Raw genomic sequence first — 20,000 nt, forward strand, 5'->3', positions numbered from 1 at the left:
GTGTGTCTGTGTGTGTGTGTGTCTGTGTGTGTGTCTGTCTGTGTGTCTGTGTCTGTGTGTGTGTCTGTGTCTGTGTGTGTGTCTGTGTGTGTGTGTGTGTGTGTCTGTGTGTCTGTCTGTGTCTGTGTGTGTGTGTCTGTGTGTGTGTGTCTGTGTGTGTGTGTGTCTGTGTGTGTCTGTGTGTGTCTGTCTGTGTGTCTGTGTGTCTGTGTGTGTCTGTGTCTGTGTGTCTGTCTGTGTCTGTGTGTCTGTCTGTGTCTGTGTGTGTGTCTGTATGTGTGTGTCTGTGTCTGTAAGTGTCTGTGTCTGTGTCTGTGTGTGTGTATGTCTGTGTCTGTGTGTGTCTATGTATGTCTGTGTGTGTGCGTGTGTCTGTCTGTGTGTGTGTGTGTCTGTGTGTGTGTGTCTGTCTGTGTGTGTCTGTGTCTGTGTGTATGTGTCTGTGTGTGTGTATGTCTGTGTGTGTCTGTGTCTGTATGTGTGTGTGTGTGTCTGTGTGTTTGTGTCTGTGTCTGTCTTTGTGTGTGTCTGTCTGTGTCTGTGTGTGTGTGTCTGTCTGTGTGTGTGTGTGTGTCTGTGTGTGTGTGTCTGTGTTTGTCTTTGTGTGTGTGTGTATTTCTCTCTGTGTGTGTGTGTGTGTGTGTGTGTATTTATCTGTGTGTGTGTGTGTATTATTCTGTGTGTGTGTGTATTTATCTGTGTGTGTGTGTGTGTGTATTTATCTGTGTGTGTGTGTGTGTGTATTTATCTGTGTGTGTGTGTGTGTGTATTTATCTGTGTGTGTGTGTGTATTTATCTGTGTGTGTGTGTGTATTTATCTGTGTGTGTGTGTGTATTTATCTGTGTGTGTGTGTGTGTGTATTTATCTGTGTCTGTGTGTGTCTCCCTCCCCCCCCCCCCCAGGCGCCCAGGTGGACCAGTCTGTGTTTGAGGAGTTGATCCGGGAGCGTCTCCCTGTCCTGGCCTCCCACATCCCAGACCTGTCCCCCCTGTCCTCAGTGTCCCTGTCCTGGTTCCTCACGCTGTTCCTCAGCGCCCTGCCCCTGCGCTGCGGCGTGGCGGTGGTGGACGTGTTCTTCTACCAGGGCAGCAGGGCCGTGCTCACGCTGGGCCTGGCGGTGCTGCAGGTATCTACATACTGTCTGTCTCTCTATCTATATACCTCTCTATCTATCTATCTATCTATCTACCTCTCTGTCTGTCTGTCTATCTCTCTGTCTATCTATCTATATACCTCTCTATCTCTCTATCTATCTACATACCTCTCTGTCTGTCTGTCTGTCTGTCTGTCTCTCTATCTATCTACATACCTCTCTATCTACATACCTCTCTATCTACATACCTCTCTATCTATATAATATTACTCTCTCTGTGCCCCCCCCCCTCACCTGACTCTCTCTGTGCCCCCCCCTCACGCTGGGCCTGGCGGTGCTGCAGGCCAACGCCCCCGCGCTCTGCAACGCCGCTGACGACGGACAGGCGCTGATGATCCTCACCAGGTAACACACACACACACGCACACACACACACACACACGCACGCACGCACGCACGCACGCACACACACACACACACACACACACACACAGTCATGTTCACATAAAGACAGACAGACAGGCACACACACACACTGCTTTAATAACCCCCCCCCGGCTCTGTCGGCAGTTTTCTGGACCAGGTCAGGAACGATCAGGATCTGTCTCCCCCCCTCCCCTCCCCCCCTCCCCAGTCTCCCCCTCCCTTGTCCCCCCTGTCTCCCCTGTCCCCCCCTCCCCCCCTGTCTCCCCCTCCCCAGTCTCCCAGCGGGGAGGAAGGGGGCGTGGCTGCCGGAGGACACACCCAGATCTGTGACCTCATCACCGACTCCTACGAGGTGAGAGCGCTGCAGTACACCACAGCACCACTAGGGGTAGGAGGCAGAAAACAATCAAATCATAATCAACCAATTCAATGGACCTATCGCTAAGCCACGCCCCAAAATAGAAATTGTCCAATCATATCACAGCAAAAGTCACTACAGGCAGAAAACTCTGACAAACAACTCGCTAATATCTGATGGTGAAAAGCTTCTAGACTAAATATTCTTGTCATCTTTAAAAAACATGTCTATTACTTGCTGTGGTAAATCAGAAATCAGAAATGTGAACTCCCGCCATTGTAAGTCATTGAATGTCATTCAGTCACGGTCGGTCAGTCAGTCACTGTCAGTGAAGCGTTGTTTGTTTGTCCCAGTTTTCAAAGGGGGCGTGGCTTAGCGATAAGCTAAGGGTGTAGAGGTGTTCTGTGTTGTGTGTTGTTCAGAGGTTTGGGGACCTGACGGTGAGGCAGGTGGAGGTGATGGTCGTGTCCAGTGGGTGGGGTAGAGCAGTGGTGTAGTCTAGTTTTTTCTAGTGGGTATACTGTGATTTTGCCCTCCCAGTCAGAGCGACACCTGTCCCGTAGCGACACCCCATAAGCACCACCACACTCACTTATGCATACAGTATGCATCTACACCAGTGTTTGCTGCCTTGGGGGGGGGGGGGTGGCATGGACTGTACTTGTACATCAAGCTGCCTCACGCTACGGAAACAGGAGATAGGCTCCTGCCCTATGGGCCGTTAGGCTCCAGAACCATCGGTTCTCAAGGCTACTTACTTATGTGGTCTTGACTACCTGTCCACTTTCTCACCTGGTTCTTGCTCTCTCTCTCTGGTGTGCCGACACCATCCTGCTCTCTCCCTTTTGCTGTCAACCAAAAGGCAAACATAACAACCAGAGTATTTATAATTTAATAAGAGGTATACATTGAATTCATATCAAATCATAACATAATTCTAATTGAATATTGGGTTGCTGTGGGCAATGCAGTCAGATACTGTCTTTACTTACTCTCTCACCTGTAAGAAAATCGTATGTCCAACTACAAAAAACAGACATTTCCAATGAGTGAGGGTTTGTTCCAATGCTTCAATCCACTGTCCATGTACTGTAAATATACCATTATGGTATTACCATAAAGCCCAATTCTAGCAGAATAAGAAAGATTGTATATCTAAATATGAGATATATTTAGATATATTTAGATATATTTATAAATAATAAATAACTTTATTATTACTTTAAAATAATAAAGTGCCTCCAGTTAGCTCTTTAGCTGGCATGTGTGCAGCAGACTAGCTCATCTAATCACCTCTGAGCTAGCTAGCTTGCTAGTTCTTTGACACTATTATTCACACCATGAAACTATAATCAGACACTTTCTAATCACAATAATAACGACTAATTTGAACCAACTTTCTCTGTCAGAACACAGTAATTATATTTGCTAACGTTTCAACTTGCTTACTTTCTTCTGCAGAGCTTTCACCCTGCAAAAACTCTCTCGCGTCGCACGCGCACACAAAACAAACCTAAAGCATTCTCCAGCGGCACGAAGCTGTGTGTGGAGGTCTGGCCCGCCCGCGAATTTGCGAAACCTAGGATGGTAAGGGGAGGCAGGGCAATACCGCTACCTGATTGGTTGGCGAAGCACTCCCTCATTGGCTGCCTCCCCCTACCATCCTAGGTTTCGCAAATTCGCGGCCCGCCCACCCCAAGGCTCTGTAGGGGAAATACTGAGACTAGCATTCTGAACGACTGGTTATGCGATAACAAACATGTCAGAAAGTTCGAAGTAAGTGCTTCGTAACACAGACGGGGTGAATTTTATGAATGAAAGTGAAAGTTCTGTCACAAAACGCCGTTACGTATCCTCGCGCATTTTCTAGTGGGTATACGCAAATCCTTGTCCTTTCCTAGTGGGTATACGGCGTAGTCCTGCGTATCACGTAGACTACACCACTGGGGTAGAGGGTGTAGAGGTGTTGTCCTGATGGTGTGTGTGTCTGTGTGTTGTTCAGAGGTTTGGGGACGGGACCTGACGGTGAGGCAGGTGGAGGTGATGGTCGTGTCCAGTGGGTGGGGTAGAGGGTGTGGAGGTGCTGTCCTGATGGTGTGTGTGTCTGTGTGTGTCAGAGGTTTGAGGACCTGACGGTGAGGCAGGTGGAGGTGTCCTGATGGTGTGTGTGTCTGTGTGTGATCAGAGGTTTGGGGACCTGACGGTGAGGCAGGTGGAGGTGTCCTGATGGTGTGTGTGTCTGTGTGTGATCAGAGGTTTGGGGACCTGACGGTGAGGCAGGTGGAGGTGTCCTGATGGTGTGTGTGTCTGTGTGTGTGCAGAGGTTCGGGGACCTGACGGTGAGGCAGGTGGAGGTGTCCTGATGGTGTGTGTGTCTGTGTGTGATCAGAGGTTTGGGGACCTGACGGTGAGGCAGGTGGAGGTGTTGTCCTGATGGTGTGTGTGTCTGTGTGTGATCAGAGGTTCGGGGACCTGACGGTGAGGCAGGTGGAGGTGCTGTCCTGATGGTGTGTGTGTCTGTGTGTGTCAGAGGTTTGGGGACCTGACGGTGAGGCAGGTGGAGGTGATGTCCTGATGGTGTGTGTGTCTGTGTGTGTGTCAGAGGTTCGGGGACCTGACGGTGAGGCAGGTGGAGGTGATGTCCTGATGGTGTGTGTGTCTGTGTGTGATCAGAGGTTTGGGGACCTGACGGTGAGGCAGGTGGAGGTGTCCTGATGGTGTGTGTGTCTGTGTGTGATCAGAGGTTTGGGGACCTGACGGTGAGGCAGGTGGAGGTGTCCTGATGGTGTGTGTGTCTGTGTGTGTGCAGAGGTTCGGGGACCTGACGGTGAGGCAGGTGGAGGTGTCCTGATGGTGTGTGTGTCTGTGTGTGTCAGAGGTTTGGGGACCTGACGGTGAGGCAGGTGGAGGTGTCCTGATGGTGTGTGTGTCTGTGTGTGTGCAGAGGTTCGGGGACCTGACGGTGAGGCAGGTGGAGGTGTCCTGAGGGTGTGTGTGTCTGTGTGTGTGTCAGAGGTTCGGGGACCTGACGGTGAGGCAGGTGGAGGTGTCCTGATGGTGTGTGTGTCTGTGTGTGTGTCAGAGGTTCGGGGACCTGACGGTGAGGCAGGTGGAGGTGATGTCCTGATGGTGTGTGTGTCTGTGTGTGATCAGAGGTTCGGGGACCTGACGGTGAGGCAGGTGGAGGTGTCCTGATGGTGTGTGTGTCTGTGTGTGTGCAGAGGTTCGGGGACCTGACGGTGAGGCAGGTGGAGGTGTCCTGATGGTGTGTGTGTCTGTGTGTGTGCAGAGGTTCGGGGACCTGACGGTGAGGCAGGTGGAGGTGTCCTGATGGTGTGTGTGTCTGTGTGTGTGTCAGAGGTTCGGGGACCTGACGGTGAGGCAGGTGGAGGTGCTGTCCTGATGGTGTGTGTGTCTGTGTGTGTGTCAGAGGTTCGGGGACCTGACGGTGAGGCAGGTGGAGGTGATGTCCTGATGGTGTGTGTGTCTGTGTGTGATCAGAGGTTCGGGGACCTGACGGTGAGGCAGGTGGAGGTGTCCTGATGGTGTGTGTGTCTGTGTGTGTGCAGAGGTTCGGGGACCTGACGGTGAGGCAGGTGGAGGTGTCCTGATGGTGTGTGTGTCTGTGTGTGTGCAGAGGTTCGGGGACCTGACGGTGAGGCAGGTGGAGGTGTCCTGATGGTGTGTGTGTCTGTGTGTGTGTCAGAGGTTCGGGGACCTGACGGTGAGGCAGGTGGAGGTGATGTCCTGATGGTGTGTGTGTCTGTGTGTGTCAGAGGTTTGGGGACCTGACGGTGAGGCAGGTGGAGGTGGTGTCCTGATGGTGTGTGTGTGTCTGTGTGTGTGATCAGAGGTTCGGGGACCTGACGGTGAGGCAGGTGGAGGTGATGTCCTGATGGTGTGTGTGTCTGTGTGTGATCAGAGGTTTGGGGACCTGACGGTGAGGCAGGTGGAGGTGATGTCCTGATGGTGTGTGTGTCTGTGTGTGTCAGAGGTTTGGGGACCTGACGGTGAGGCAGGTGGAGGTGCTGTCCTGATGGTGTGTGTGTCTGTGTGTGTCAGAGGTTTGGGGACCTGACGGTGAGGCAGGTGGAGGTGTCCTGATGGTGTGTGTGTCTGTGTGTGTGTGCAGAGGTTCGGGGACCTGACGGTGAGGCAGGTGGAGGTGATGTCCTGATGGTGTGTGTGTCTGTGTGTGTCAGATGTTTGGGGACCTGACGGTGAGGCAGGTGGAGGTGTGTCCTGATGGTGTGTGTGTCTGTGTGTGTGCAGAGGTTTGGGGACCTGACGGTGAGGCAGGTGGAGGTGTGTCCTGATGGTGTGTGTGTCTGTGTGTTGATCAGAGGTTTGGGGACCTGACGGTGAGGCAGGTGGAGGTGTCCTGATGGTGTGTGTGTCTGTGTGTGTTGATCAGAGGTTCGGGGACCTGACGGTGAGGCAGGTGGAGGTGTGTCCTGATGGTGTGTGTGTCTGTGTGTTGATCAGAGGTTTGGGGACCTGACGGTGAGGCAGGTGGAGGTGTGTCCTGATGGTGTGTGTGTCTGTGTGTGTGATCAGAGGTTTGGGGACCTGACGGTGAGGCAGGTGGAGGTGCTGTCCTGATGGTGTGTGTGTCTGTGTGTTGATCAGAGGTTCGGGGACCTGACGGTGAGGCAGGTGGAGGTGTGTCCTGATGGTGTGTGTGTCTGTGTGTGATCAGAGGTTTGGGGACCTGACGGTGAGGCAGGTGGAGGTGTCCTGATGGTGTGTGTGTCTGTGTGTGATCAGAGGTTTGGGGACCTGACGGTGAGGCAGGTGGAGGTGATGTCCTGATGGTGTGTGTGTCTGTGTGTGTCAGAGGTTTGGGGACCTGACGGTGAGGCAGGTGGAGGTGGTGTCCTGATGGTGTGTGTGTCTGTGTGTGTGATCAGAGGTTCGGGGACCTGACGGTGAGGCAGGTGGAGGTGATGTCCTGATGGTGTGTGTGTCTGTGTGTGTCAGAGGTTCGGGGACCTGACGGTGAGGCAGGTGGAGGTGATGTCCTGATGGTGTGTGTGTCTGTGTGTGTTGATCAGAGGTTTGGGGACCTGACGGTGAGGCAGGTGGAGGTGTGTCCTGATGGTGTGTGTGTCTGTGTGTGTGTCAGAGGTTCGGGGACCTGACGGTGAGGCAGGTGGAGGTGCTACGCTGCAGACACAGAGTCCAGGTGCTGCAGGCCCACGAAGACACAACCAAGGAGAACACTGTGAGTCTCTATATACCTGTCTATCTGTCTATCTATCTACATACCCCTATATACCTGTCTATCTATCTACCTCTCTATCTACGAAGACACCACCAAGGAGAACACTGTGAGTCTCTACCTCCCTGTATACCTGTCTGTCTGTCTGTCTGTCTATATACCTGTCTGTCTGTATTCCCCCCCCCCCCCCCCCTCACCTGTCTCTCTCTCTGCCCCCCCCCCCCCCCCTCCAGCTCAGGGTCGTGACCCCAGACGTGTCTCTGTCCCCTGAGCATCTGAGTGACCTCTACGACCTCTTCAAGGTGATTATACTTCTATGAACCCTAACCCATTCTCTATTATACTACTATGAACCTACACCTGACCTACATCTATGAACATTCTGGAAGCCTCTGGAAGTGTGTGTGTGTGTGTGTGTGTGTGTGTGAGGGTGTTAGAGGGAGAAAGGTGCATGCGTGTGTGTCTGAGCCGTGTGTGCGTGTGCATGTCCCTCCCTTGTCTGTGGTTGCCTACCCGCCTGTGTGCCCGTGTCCAGTTGACTCTGTTGTACCCCATCATCTTCTGTATGTGTACTGTGTTCCTGGTGGCAGTGCCACTCTATAGTGACACCATCAACTCCCTCATTGGCATCGGCATCGCCCTCTCTGGAGTGCCTGTCTATTTCCTGGGCATCCACCTGCCAGAGTCTCGGCGCCCTCCCTACATCACACATCAGACAGAACACTTCATCAACCTGTACTGCTCTCTACTGCCCCCTGCAGACAGAACACTTCATCAACCTGTACTGCTCTCTACTGCCCCCTGCAGACAGAACACTTCATCACCCTGTACTGCTCTCTACTGCCCCCTGCAGACAGAACACTTCATCACCCTGTACTGCTCTCTACTGCCCCCTGCAGACAGAACACTTCATCACCCTGTACTGCTCTCTACTGCCCCCTGCAGACAGAACACTTCATCACCCTGTACTGCTCTCTACTGCCCCCTGCAGACAGAACACTTCATCAACCTGTACTGCTCTCTACTGCCCCCTGCAGACAGAACACTTCATCACCCTGTACTGCTCTCTACTGCCCCCTGCAGACAGAACACTTCATCAACCTGTACTGCTCTCTACTGCCCCCTGCAGACAGAACACTTCATCAACCTGTACTGCTCTCTACTGCCCCCTGCAGACAGAACACTTCATCAACCTGTACTGGGGCGACGGCAGCACCGCGGTGGCCCTGCAGCACCACGACCCGGGGCGGCCCTACGTGGACCAGTACCGGGTGGACCGCGCCCAGTTCCAGAGCCTCTACGCCCTGCTGGCGCCCTGGCTCTGTGGGCCGCACAGCGACACCGTGGCCCAGCGGACCTTCAGCCTGCTGGACCAGAACCACACCAAACACATCTGCTTCAGAGAGTTCGCTGGATGGATAGGTAGGGAGGGGGGGGGGGCGTGTAGGGAGGGGGAGGGGGTTGTGTGTGTGTGTGTGTGTGTTAGAGGGAGAAGTGTGTGTGAGAGAGAAAAGGATATATATGTGTGTTCACGTGTGTGTGTCGTGAGTGTACAAAACCAAAACCAAGTTATCTCTCTCTCTCTCTCTCTCCTCTTCTCTCTCTCTCTCCCCCCCCCCCACTCTCTCCTCCCCCCTCTCTCTCTCAGACACTCTGTACTGTGAGGATCTGAATGAGAAGGTCCGGCTGCTCTACCAGCTGCACATCCCTCCAGGTGAGTGACAGGACCGTCCTCCAATGGCCCGACAGCGTCTCCCAACCTCCTGAGGTGTTTCTCACAGTTCTCCTGCTGTCAGCTGGACCTGGGCGTCTACAGAAAACAACTACCTTTAGTAGTAGACGAGAGAGAGAGAGAGAGAGAGAGAGAGAGAGGGGGGAGGTGGGAAAGAGAGAGAGAGGGAGATAGAGAGGGAGAGAGAGAGAGAGAGAGAGAGAGAGAGAGAGAGAGAGGGGGGAGGTGGGAAAGAGAGAGAGAGAGAGGGAGAGGGAGAGAGAGAGAGAGAGAGAGAGGGAGATGGAGTGAGAGAAAATAAATAGATAAACATTTAACAACGTAATGAGACAAGGAATATAAAGACATAGATACAAGTGTTACTAGTTACTAACTGCAGCTGTATTCATGCGCTGCTCTTCCTGATACGGCGTGAGAGATGTCAGGTACTGCGTCTGTGTTTAGACGCTATCTTGCCCGCTACGGCGTGTGAGATCACAGTGTAAGACAAAGCGTGACGTTAGAATTATAAGGTTCTATCTCATTTTTTGTCAAAATCTATTTTTTTACATAATCTGATCCATTAGGTGTTTATTAATGCCTGTGTGGTGTTATTTTTAAAATGTTGACATTTTTGAGTTAGTAATTAATAAAATACAAAGGTTCCATCTCACAGAACATAATGGAATGTACAAACTTTGACGCTCAATATTTCTGAACTGCCCTAAACGGAGATAGAACCTTATCATTCTAAACGGAGATAGAACCTTATCATTCTAAACGGAGATAGAACCTTATCATTCTACACGGAGATAGAACCTTATCATTCTAAACGGAGATAGAACCTTATCATTCTAAACGGAGATAGAACCTTCTCATTCTAAACGGAGATAGAACCTTATCATTCTAAACGGAGATAGAACCTTATCATTCTAAACGGAGATAGAACCTTATCATTCTAAACGGAGATAGAACCTTCTCATTCTAAACTGAGATAGAACCTTATCATTCTAAACGGAGATAGAACCTTATCATTCTAAACGGAGATAGAACCTTATCATTCTACACGGAGATAGAACCTTATCATTCTAAACGGAGATAGAACCTTATCATTCTAAACTCACGAAAGGTCAAAGGTCATGGATGGTGAAGATGTCTCTCTGTCCTCCACAGCTCTGACCGAGGACGAGGACGACCCGTCTCCTCTGAAGAGTCCGGTCCTGTCCTCCACCCGACCGCTCCTCGTAGAGCTGGCCAATGGTACGCCTCCTCTCATCTCCTGTCTCTTGTTACCCGGCCTCTCATTGGTCGCTTATGTAGAGCTGCCCAATTGTAGGAGTCAGAGGACGGGGCTCATTGGGTTGACACTAGGGATGCACGATATGCATTTTTTCCAACTGATACCGATAACCGATGTTTACCCGCTTCTCGTGGCCGATAACCGATATGAGAACAGATATCATTTCACAGTTGATAACCTGTAGTTCATGCACACCTGAAGGTAAGAAAGGCTATGTAGTGAGCAAAGATTGATGATTTAATATTCCATAGTGATCTCACCAAATCTAACTTACATTACACTTACACTATTGTTAACACAACAAAGAGAACACTTCTGACTCTTCAAATGTTGAAATAATTTAAGCCTCTTTCACACATAGTTCCCTGTAACTTCAATGGAATCCCAAGCTGTGCCGTCCAGCCATTTTCGCCGTTCACTCATGAGTCAAATGCCGGTAGATTCGCATCTTGCTCCCTTTAACACATGTCGGCGTTTCCCTGGTTGCGAGATCTAAACTACTAGAACTGAAAGCGGCAGGTAACAGGCACGTAACATCCATAAGCTGTATATATAAATAAATATATTTGACTACCAGCAAGACACCGGAGCACTCGTATCTATAACAAACGCGGAGATTGTATGAGCCCCGCATCAGTCAGCCTTTCCGTAGAAATACATCGCTCCGTTATATATCTAACGTTACATGTTTTAAGGCTGATCTGTGCATGATAGTGCTGCATTATGTTGATCTATTTATATCGATCTATTCTTGCCAATTCCTTATTACCAGTGGAAAGGGGGAAGGCTAAAACACTTTGAATGGAATAGATAGGACTTTCCGTTCAATGGAGGAAGCATGATACTCGCGAGTTCAATTCAAACAGTTTCTGAAAGCAGAACAGTTTTTTTTTTTGCACTTTTTGAACAGTTGAACTTTTTTAGGCTTATTACGGTAGTTCACCGAACTTTTGCCGAACATGTATTGCAAATTGCAAACGCACTATCTGCCTCAGAAACTCCACACCGAAGAATGTCCACACCGGGGAAGCCATGTTTCGCTCTCGTCTCTCTCGCAGGCGCAGCATCATGAGCGCGACAACCGGAACCGGAAATATTTCCGGCTTCATATTATCGGCTCTATATCGGCTAAAATAAATATTTTCTAACATTAATTTCCCAATATCGGGCCGGTAAATATCGTGCATCCCTAGTTGACACCATTCCTCCTTTACATTCCATACATTAACATGCCATACATTACAATGAGCCCGTCCTCCGATTTCTACCTCCGCCAGCCTCCCCTGACTGTGTTGCCGTCCCAGGGGAGGGGGAGGGGGAGGGGGAGGGGGGGGGCTACCAGGAGCAGCTGAGGCAGATGCTGAAGGACCTGGCGAGAGACAAGCAGAAGGACGTGGAGACGCCCCCCCCCCCTCCCCCTCATGAACCAGGTAGAGACACAGACCTAAGAACACGCCACTTCAGACACAGAGCTTTAAACACGACCCTAAGAACACGCCACTTCATACACAGAGCTTTAAACAACAGTGCATTGATCAAATGGAACCATCATGGTTGTGTATCGCTAAGATGTGCTTAATTCAAACCTGGCCTCCCCCCCCCCACACCACCATCATCACAGCATCAAATCATCATCAGAGGGTTTTTATGACTATGTGTTCTTGTCCCCCCCCCAACACCACCCCCCGCCACCAGAGGGAGTTCATCCAGTTCTGTAAGACCCTGTACAGCATGTTCCACGGCGACAGCGTGGAGAACCAGCTCTTCCAGGCCATCGCCACGGTGACCAGCCTGGTGCTGCAGATCGGCGAGGCGGGCCACCGAGGGCGCTGCTCGGGGTCAGAGGTCAGCAGCGGCGAGGGGGGCGGGGCCAGGGGGGACGACGACGACGACGACCAGGGGAAGGGGGGGAGGACGGAGGAGGACCTTCTGGTCTTTGACGACCAGGGGGAGGACGAGGACCAGACCAGGCGGTGTTCCAGAACGTCGGAGGGCAGCAGAACCTCGGAGGCGTCGCAGAGCGAGTGGACCGCCAGCTACGCCCAGATCCTGGCCTCGCTGCTGACGGAGCCGGCGCTGGTCCAGTTCTTCGAGCAGCCGGTGGACCTGACGGCCAAGCTGGCCGCCGCCAAGGACAGACAGTACCACCAGCGGGCCGGGCTGCTGGCGCTACAGCAGCAGCAACACGGGACCGGCTGAACCGGACCGGACCGACCCGACCCGACGGAGAACTGAACTACCAGCCGATGATACGACCGTACGACTCAGAGCCTGGAGACTTGTAGACTAACGACCTAGTGACCTATGACCTATGACCCAGGACTGAGCTGCTGCCTAGTCGACAGCAGGTTGTCTAGACACACCATAAGCTGTCTGTCTGTCTGTCTGTCTGTCTGTCTGTCTGTCCGTCCGTCCTACTAGGGTGAGTGTGTACCAGGAGTCCATAGTGCCTGTGTTGAATGGTACAGTAGGTTTGCTAAGCACAAGAGAGGTGTGGTGTCATACCCCCCCCGACTACTTCCTCTCCTCTCCTCCTCTCCTCTCCTCTCCTCTCCTCCTCTCCTCTCCTCCCCTCCCCTCCCCTCCCCTCTCCTCTCCTCTCCCCTCCTCTCCTCTCCTCTCCTCTCCTCTCCTCCCCACTCCCCTCCCCTCCTCTCCTCTCCTCTCCTCTCCTCCCCTCTCCTCTCCTCCTCTCCCCTCCTCTCCTCTCCACTCCCCTCCTCTCCTCTCCTCCCCTCCTCTCCTCTCCTCTCCTCTCCACTCCCCTCCCCTCCTCTCCTCTCCTCTCCTCTCTCCTCCTCTCCTCCCCTCCCCTCTCCTCTCCTCTCCCCTCCTCTCCTCTCCTCCCCACTCCCCTCTCCTCTCCTCTCCTCTCCTCCCCTCTCCTCCCCTCTCCTCTCCTCTCCTCTCCTCCCCTCCCCACTCCCCTCCCCTCCCCTCCTCTCCTCCCCTCCCCTCTCCTCTCCTCTCCTCTCCTCTCCCCTCCCCTCCCCTCCCCTCCCCTCCCCTCCCCTCCCCTCTCCTCCCCTCCCCTCTCCTCCCCTCCCCTCCCCTCTCCTCCCCTCCCCTCCCCTCCCCTCTCCTCTCCTCAGATATAGGGCTTCCTCTGCTAGTTGGGGATGAGCAGCTGTGTCCACACTAGCGTTAGCGTACTAGCTAGTACACATGGACAATACATTCCTTCATACTTAGAAGGATGCTGGGTGGATATTGGAACACTTGTAGAAGCATGCATGATAATCAACCTAACCCTCGCCCTTATAGACACACAGTGATGCCGTGTATCAATCATAACTACGCATTTATTGGAGGTTTACTATGTGTCACATCCATGAACACTACATGAGACACACACACACACACACACACACACACACACACACACACACACACACACTATGAAAAGGGACCTCTTAATCTTCTCTTTACAGCAGCTCAGTAGCCTGTTTAACCAGATGACAACAGATGTTTTTAGTAGTTGTTTTTCTTAAATGGTAAATGGCATCACAGAGGCAACTGTAGCATACGCGGTGGGTATTTTTTTAGAGAGCTTATTTGGAATATACTGTCGAGCAAACAAGTGTTCGTTTCTGACCAAATGTTTTTTCTATAGCCCATGTTTGTTTTAATCTGTTTGTTTGTGTTAATCTGATGTTTGTTTCTCACAGGAAACTCATTTTCTATTGACCAAGGAGTCGCTTCTTGTTTGACTACCAAATGTTTCAGTTGTGCCTGACTACTATAGTTGACCTCTGACCTTGCCTGTGACCTTGCCTGTTGTCCAACACATTGAAGATGTGCTTCTGTGTACTGATGAATGTATTACCTAGTTCTCTAAGAACTCTTTATTTCATGAGGACTTGCTGGAGGTGGTGATGACCCTGCCAAGTACAGCCTTCACTTCTAAATGGAAATTACCAGTCAAGCAGTGAGTTGGTGAAGACCAGTATTATACAGACCAAAGTCTTACACTTTCTCTAGACAGCACAGTGTTGTGAGATACTGTACTACTGTGCCTGTTACTGTCTGTTCTTTCTGTTCCAAGAACTTGATTTTACCATTGAAGTCAATGAGGAGTTGACTGATTGTTGTACTATGATGACGTCCAATCAGGATTACTACAGAACTGTACTATGATGACGTCCAATCAGGATTACTACAGAACTGTACCTTCTGATTTCAACTTTCACCTTAAGTTCACTCGTCCAGATTGGCCAAATTCATTTGAGGTGTTTTATCATAATTAACTTATCAGTTTCATTTGTGAATCATTAAAAACCTTGACCTCATCTTTCTGTGTCACATTCAGAATGCAGTATTGATTTACAAATACATTGTATTGTAATGTGTACCGGTATACATTATTATGTCTCAGTCACCAAGGAGGCCTGATAGTCTCAGCCGTGATAGACTGTAGACGTGAGGGCCCAGTTGTTCAGTTGATCCAGATCAAAAGTGTTGAACTGGCCCCTGGACATTACACCTGTTCAGACCAGCCCATCCCAGGGTTCCCTCACCTTCTGAAACATCACATTCAAGCACCTTTCAAGGACTTTCAAGACTCAATTCCCTCAAATTTAACCCAACACGGCATAGATTGAGACAGAATGTATATAATAGGAACTATCCGCTCACAGACAACAATTAAAAAGAGAGGCTTGAATGTGTGAACACTAGATGGTCTCTTACCTTCTCTACCACAGCAAAACAATATACTGTGAAATATGTGTAAAGTTAAGCAATACAGAGACTTATTTACTAGTTGACGAGCTAAGTAAAACATTTTGGAATATATATATTATTCTTTTTTTAGAGAGAGGGGAATTCAAGCACTTTCAATGACCCATGTCTATTTTCAAAAACTTTAATTTTTCTTAAACAAACTTTCAAGGACCTGAAAGGAACCCTGCCATCCTCCCTGTGAACACGCTACATGTAAACACCATCTCAGCTCACAGTATCTAAAGTACCTTTATAAGTCAAATTAAAACAACCACATTGTTAGTGACCCCTGACTCCAGCATCACAACTACTGCTTTAGACCTCGAGGCCAGTTCTCTCAGAACCTTCAATCCAGATCAAAGTGATTCTGTGTTGGGTCACATTCCATTCCTTCGCCAGATTCTGCCCCGCCTTAAATCACAAACTAAATATTTGCGATAGCACCCGGTGGTGTGACCCAGATTAGATGATGTATAACTATGTTGAGCTGAGAGACGCAAGGTCAGGAGGAGATGAAAACAAACAGAAACTGCAGCACTTTTCTTTTTACAAATTTATTTCCACAGAAGTGAAGATCTAGTTCTCATCCACATTGACTGTCTGCAGACCTGGAGAGGGAAAGAAAGAGAGAAAGAAACAATCAGTCTGGGTAAACCTGCTAATGACCAACACAGTAACACTTGTTCAGAGGGATTGTCAGATAATGGACACAGATTAATTCCATTTGGTGTTTAATCAGTTTGCAAGCAGCTGGTCTGAAAGCAAGACTCAACATTTGTAGACGTGTTTGTATGTCGCTTGGAATTCCACAACCGCATCAAGCTGATGTCAGACATGATCCCCAACCTCAGCAGAGTCCAGATACTTCTGATACGTGTCTGTAGGGCTGCACCCATACAAGTCCTCCATACTGAGCTCATGTACTCTTAAAACTACTCCCATCCATCCGCTCCCCATCCCCCCTCAGGGCAGCGTGACTCTGCTAGCAGGTAGGAACAACGTCAGCAGGTAGGAGATATTTTAGGATAAGCGATGATGACGACAAAAGTAGAGCAGACTGCAGACTATATAACTATGCTCTGCTAATGAGTGAGACAGAGGCTCTGCTAAACTCTGTATGAGACAGAGGCTCTGCTAAACTGTGTAGTTATAGGAGGGTAGGGATGGTAGGATGGTAGGGTTAGGGTAGCAAACATCTGTTTTGATTAAGAGCATCTCAGGTAATCCCAGATGTAAGTACTTGTACTGGTCTGACAGAGTGGTCTGGTGCATCCCTAAGTGTCTGCATAGTGACCAGGTCTTGGTGTGGCCTGCCTACCTTTGTATGTGGTGACAGGTACGTATGTGACCAGGCCTGCCTACCTTTGTATGTGGTGACAGGTACGTATGTGACCAGGCCTGCCTACCTTTGTATGTGGTGACAGGTACGTATGTGACCAGCCTACCTTTGTATGTGGTGACAGGTACGTATGTGACCAGCCTACCTTTGTATGTGGTGACAGGTACGTATGTGACCAGAGTGTACAGCTTGTTGGGAGAGTCCTCGTCTTCGTTACGTTTCCTAGACAGACGCACACGCATGCGGTAGGGCACGTTCCTGAAACACACACACACACACACACACACACACACACACATTAACCCTCAGGTTCACAGGTAACACAACATCTACTCAGCTTTACTAACACACAGTACCTCACTGCAAAACAAGCCACGGTATTTATTAAGACCAACTGACTGAATAGAACATTCTATAAATGGTCTGAATCAGGAAACCATAGCAACAGATTTCACTACATCCTTCAAGTTCAAGTTCAACATGGTCATTAACTCGACCAGCTCCAGGAGCGTCAACACTCAGAAACACAACACAGGATAGACAGGTAGAGTAAGATATGACGTCATCCCCTCTGTCAGGTAGAGTAAGGTATGACCTCTTGAGCACGACCCTGGGTCACATCCAGCTTTGGTTTCCAAGACAACGTGAGGGTTGTTGGGTGGAGGAGGTGGGCGGGGCTTACCTGACTCCCTTGGTCCACACAGCCTTGTTGAGGCGAGTGTCGATGCGGACGTCCGGGGTTCCCATCTCCTTCATGGCGAACTTACGGATCTCCTTCAGAGCGCGAGGAGCCCTCCTCTTGAAGCCCCTGGAGGAGATCAGATCAGAGACATGTTAGTTACATGAACACATATGACAACACCTGAGCTGAACACACCAGGAGTCACGCAGGCCGTCCACACCACAGCTTTGTCAGCCTGGTTACCAGACAACTAAACAGGGTAAATGAGACGGCCTCTAAGCTGCTGTTCCTACGAGCAGCATTCTGCTGTACATCAACTGTCTTAGTCCAGATGAGCCATGATGGATGTGTGAAAACCCACAACTAGCCTGGCCTCTGATTTCTACCTCCACCAGCCTCCACTGTCTTCCATGCCAGACCAGCCAGACCCCCCCTCTCCAAGGCCCAGTGTTAGCTACTCCCCCCCCCAGTGTTAGCTAGCTATCCCCCCCCAGTGTTAGCTGCTAGCTACTCACACTCCGTGGATGCGCTTGTGGATGTTGATGGTGTACTCTCTGGTCACCACCTCATTGATGGCAGAACGCCCCTTCTTCTTCTCACCTCCCTTCTTGTTTGGCGCCATCTGGGAAAACAACACGAGACAACAAGACCCGCAGCATGTTACACATCTGGTTCAACATGTTACACATCTGGTTCAACATGTTACACATCTGGTTCAACATGTTACACATCTGGTTCAACATGTTACACATCAACATGTTACACGTCTGGTTCAGTTCATCTGACTGGAGGATATGAGGGTTTGAGAGGTCAGGTGATCAGGCCAGGCCGTACAGAGCTCGGGATGTCATAGGGACTGACTGTGAATGAAGGTAAACAATACCACGTGCAGACTGTGGCTGAATATGCAGCTCGTGTCATTTAGCTGCACCCAGAGGTGACCAACCTGTTAACCTTTAACCTTTAACCTGGTGGTCTGGAGACAGACGTAAAGAATATTGGGCCATGAGACCTCAATGCATTAATGTAACAGTGAGTCTGGCTGGAGTCTCCTGTAGCTGACTGGCGGCTAGCTGCGTTTCCATTCAACATATCATCTGATGTTCAGTGTGTTATCCGTTAATATCTCACTATTCAGGGAGCGCGGTGTGTCATGTATGATGAGATGTTATAACATGTTGGGTTATAGATGTTTACATTAGAGATGAGAGAGGATAGATCACAGAGGGGGTTTGAGGAAAGAGCTACTCACTCTGCCCGAGAAATGTCGGAAAGGGAGTCGCAAGGGCTTGTGGGTAGTAAGAAGGTTCACGTCCGGGTCTGTGTCCGGGTCGCCAAGACAACCGTAAAATAAACGTTTTTTTTCTTTTTCGCAGAGCTCTCCCAAGCTAAATGTCACCAACACATCTAACCCATAACAAGAGTTTAATCTAAATAAAAGTATACGGAAGACTGTAATTACGCGCGCAGGAAAAGTCAAAGATCGAACGAAGAATTTCCCAACTATATCTCCAGGACTACATATCCCATAATGCATTTCACCGCTGGGGGGACAGGGTCGACTCGGAGCGCTGCGTTCGTCAACGTTCTCTGAGAACGCCGGAGCACACGCTAGGTTCGACGTCAAGCAATTTGATTGGACAAGAGACATTCCATGAGTGCTGCTCATATTTCCAAACTGAACTTACGAACGCAGCCATCTGAGTCAAACGGCTCCAGTCTGATTCTGATGTTGTTGAGCGGAGTGGAGCTAAACTGTTGAAGTCTGACAGCTGAAGAATATAAACATCCCCAGGTCTGAGAGATGCTCACTAGACCCGCAAGGCTGTTATGTAAATGTTAACGTGGTCCAGAGAGGTTTGAGTTAAGCTACATGTCTTTAATTTAACAATGACTTTATTGGCTAAGCTAGCTAGCTAGCTAACTAACTAGCTTGAGTTAGCACTGTTGGCTAACTAACTGTTAGCTGGGACCCCAGAAGTGAGAAGTGAGTTGGAAGGAAAGGTTTCTGTGTTTAGAGATGAACTGAATCTGCTTATCTTCTAATTAGGGACAACAACACTATTCTATATATATTGTGTGAGCCTTATAAGGTTAAACCTATAAGGTTCTAGGAAAGGTTCTAGGAAAGGTTCTAGCCAGCGATTGATCTTCTTGATGCCATAAAGAGACAGTTAGTCAGGTTGGTTGATGCCATAAAGAGACAGTTAGTCAGGTTGATGACATAAAGAGACAGTTAGTCAGGTTGGTTGATGCCATAAAGAGACAGTTAGTCAGGTTGGTTGATGCCATAAAGAGACAGTTAGTCAGGCTGGTGCCATAAAGAGACAGTTAGTCAGGCTGGTGCCATAAAGAGACAGTTAGTCAGGCTGGTGCCATAAAGAGACAGTTAGTCAGGCTGGTGCCATAAAGAGACAGTTAGTCAGGTTGGTTGATGACATAAAGAGACAGTTAGTCAGGTTGGTTGATGACATAAAGAGACAGTTAGTCAGGTTGGTTGATGCCATAAAGAGACAGTTAGTCAGGTTGGTTGATGACATAAAGAGACAGTTAGTCAGGTTGATGACATAAAGAGACAGTTAGTCAGGTTGGTTGATGACATAAAGAGACAGTTAGTCAGGTTGATGCCATAAAGAGACAGTTAGTCAGGTTGGTTGATGACATAAAGAGACAGTTAGTCAGGTTGGTTGATGACATAAAGAGACAGTTAGTCAGGTTGGTTGATGACATAAAGAGACAGTTAGTCAGGTCGGTGTCTCGCTGTCAGACCAGAGGAACAGTAACAGTCATCATGACTCTGGCGCCCAAGGAGCTGTCCAACCTGCTGGGCATCATCTCCGAGGAGGCTTGCACCAACACCTTCGAGAGCCTCTCGAGCGCCTTCCACCACTACTTCGGCAAGGCGGAACACTTCCGGGTGGGCTCCGTGCTGGTGATGCTCCTGCAGCAGCCGGACCTGCTGCCCTCCTCCCCGCAGCGCCTCACCGCCCTCTACCTGCTCTGGGAGATGTACCGCACGGAGCCGCTGGCCAACAACCCGTTCGCCGCCGTGTTCGCCCACCTGCTGAACCCCTCGCCCGTCGGAGAGGAGCTGGAGAAACAACTGTCTGGTAAATCAGTCTGAATCAATCATCTCATTTTGGTGTG

The 20,000-nt window shown here is 50.0% G+C and overlaps 3 protein-coding genes across 3 annotated transcripts in view; 2 read left to right on the forward strand and 1 right to left on the reverse strand.

Moving 5' to 3' along the window:
- Positions 1 to 12,405, forward strand: part of tbc1d8 (TBC1 domain family member 8) — a gene marked incomplete at its 5' end in the record, with an annotated part of 23,509 nt that extends 11,104 nt beyond the window's left edge. Inside the window, 11 exon segments of the mRNA XM_080537068.1 lie at positions 904 to 1,127; positions 1,438 to 1,499; positions 1,665 to 1,872; positions 7,004 to 7,102; positions 7,333 to 7,401; positions 8,275 to 8,521; positions 8,748 to 8,813; positions 9,984 to 10,070; positions 11,415 to 11,509; positions 11,511 to 11,540; positions 11,806 to 12,405. Coding sequence (XP_080393194.1) covers positions 904 to 1,127; positions 1,438 to 1,499; positions 1,665 to 1,872; positions 7,004 to 7,102; positions 7,333 to 7,401; positions 8,275 to 8,521; positions 8,748 to 8,813; positions 9,984 to 10,070; positions 11,415 to 11,509; positions 11,511 to 11,540; positions 11,806 to 12,309 — 1,691 coding nt within the window. The 3' untranslated portion in view covers positions 12,310 to 12,405.
- Positions 12,406 to 15,115: 2,710 nt separating this feature from the next.
- Positions 15,116 to 18,145, reverse strand: LOC308162174 (large ribosomal subunit protein eL31-like). The gene is made up of 5 exons (XM_080536299.1): positions 18,106 to 18,145; positions 17,369 to 17,475; positions 16,854 to 16,979; positions 16,317 to 16,429; positions 15,116 to 15,440 (listed from the first exon to the last, which is right to left on the reverse strand). Exons 2-5 carry the CDS (start codon positions 17,473 to 17,475, stop codon positions 15,409 to 15,411), a joined length of 378 nt encoding a protein of 125 aa, XP_080392425.1. The 5' UTR covers positions 18,106 to 18,145; the 3' UTR covers positions 15,116 to 15,408.
- A 492-nt stretch (positions 18,146 to 18,637) lies between these two features.
- cnot11 (CCR4-NOT transcription complex, subunit 11) overlaps positions 18,638 to 20,000 on the forward strand; it is a 12,544-nt gene continuing 11,181 nt past the window's right edge. Inside the window, 1 exon segment of the mRNA XM_080536292.1 lies at positions 18,638 to 19,963. Within this exon segment, the coding sequence (XP_080392418.1) occupies positions 19,645 to 19,963 (319 nt within the window). The 5' untranslated portion in view covers positions 18,638 to 19,644.

This window comes from Nansenia antarctica, assembly GCF_963989245.1.
Source record: "Nansenia antarctica genome assembly, chromosome: 7".
Classification (NCBI taxonomy): Eukaryota; Metazoa; Chordata; class Actinopteri; order Argentiniformes; family Microstomatidae; genus Nansenia; species Nansenia antarctica.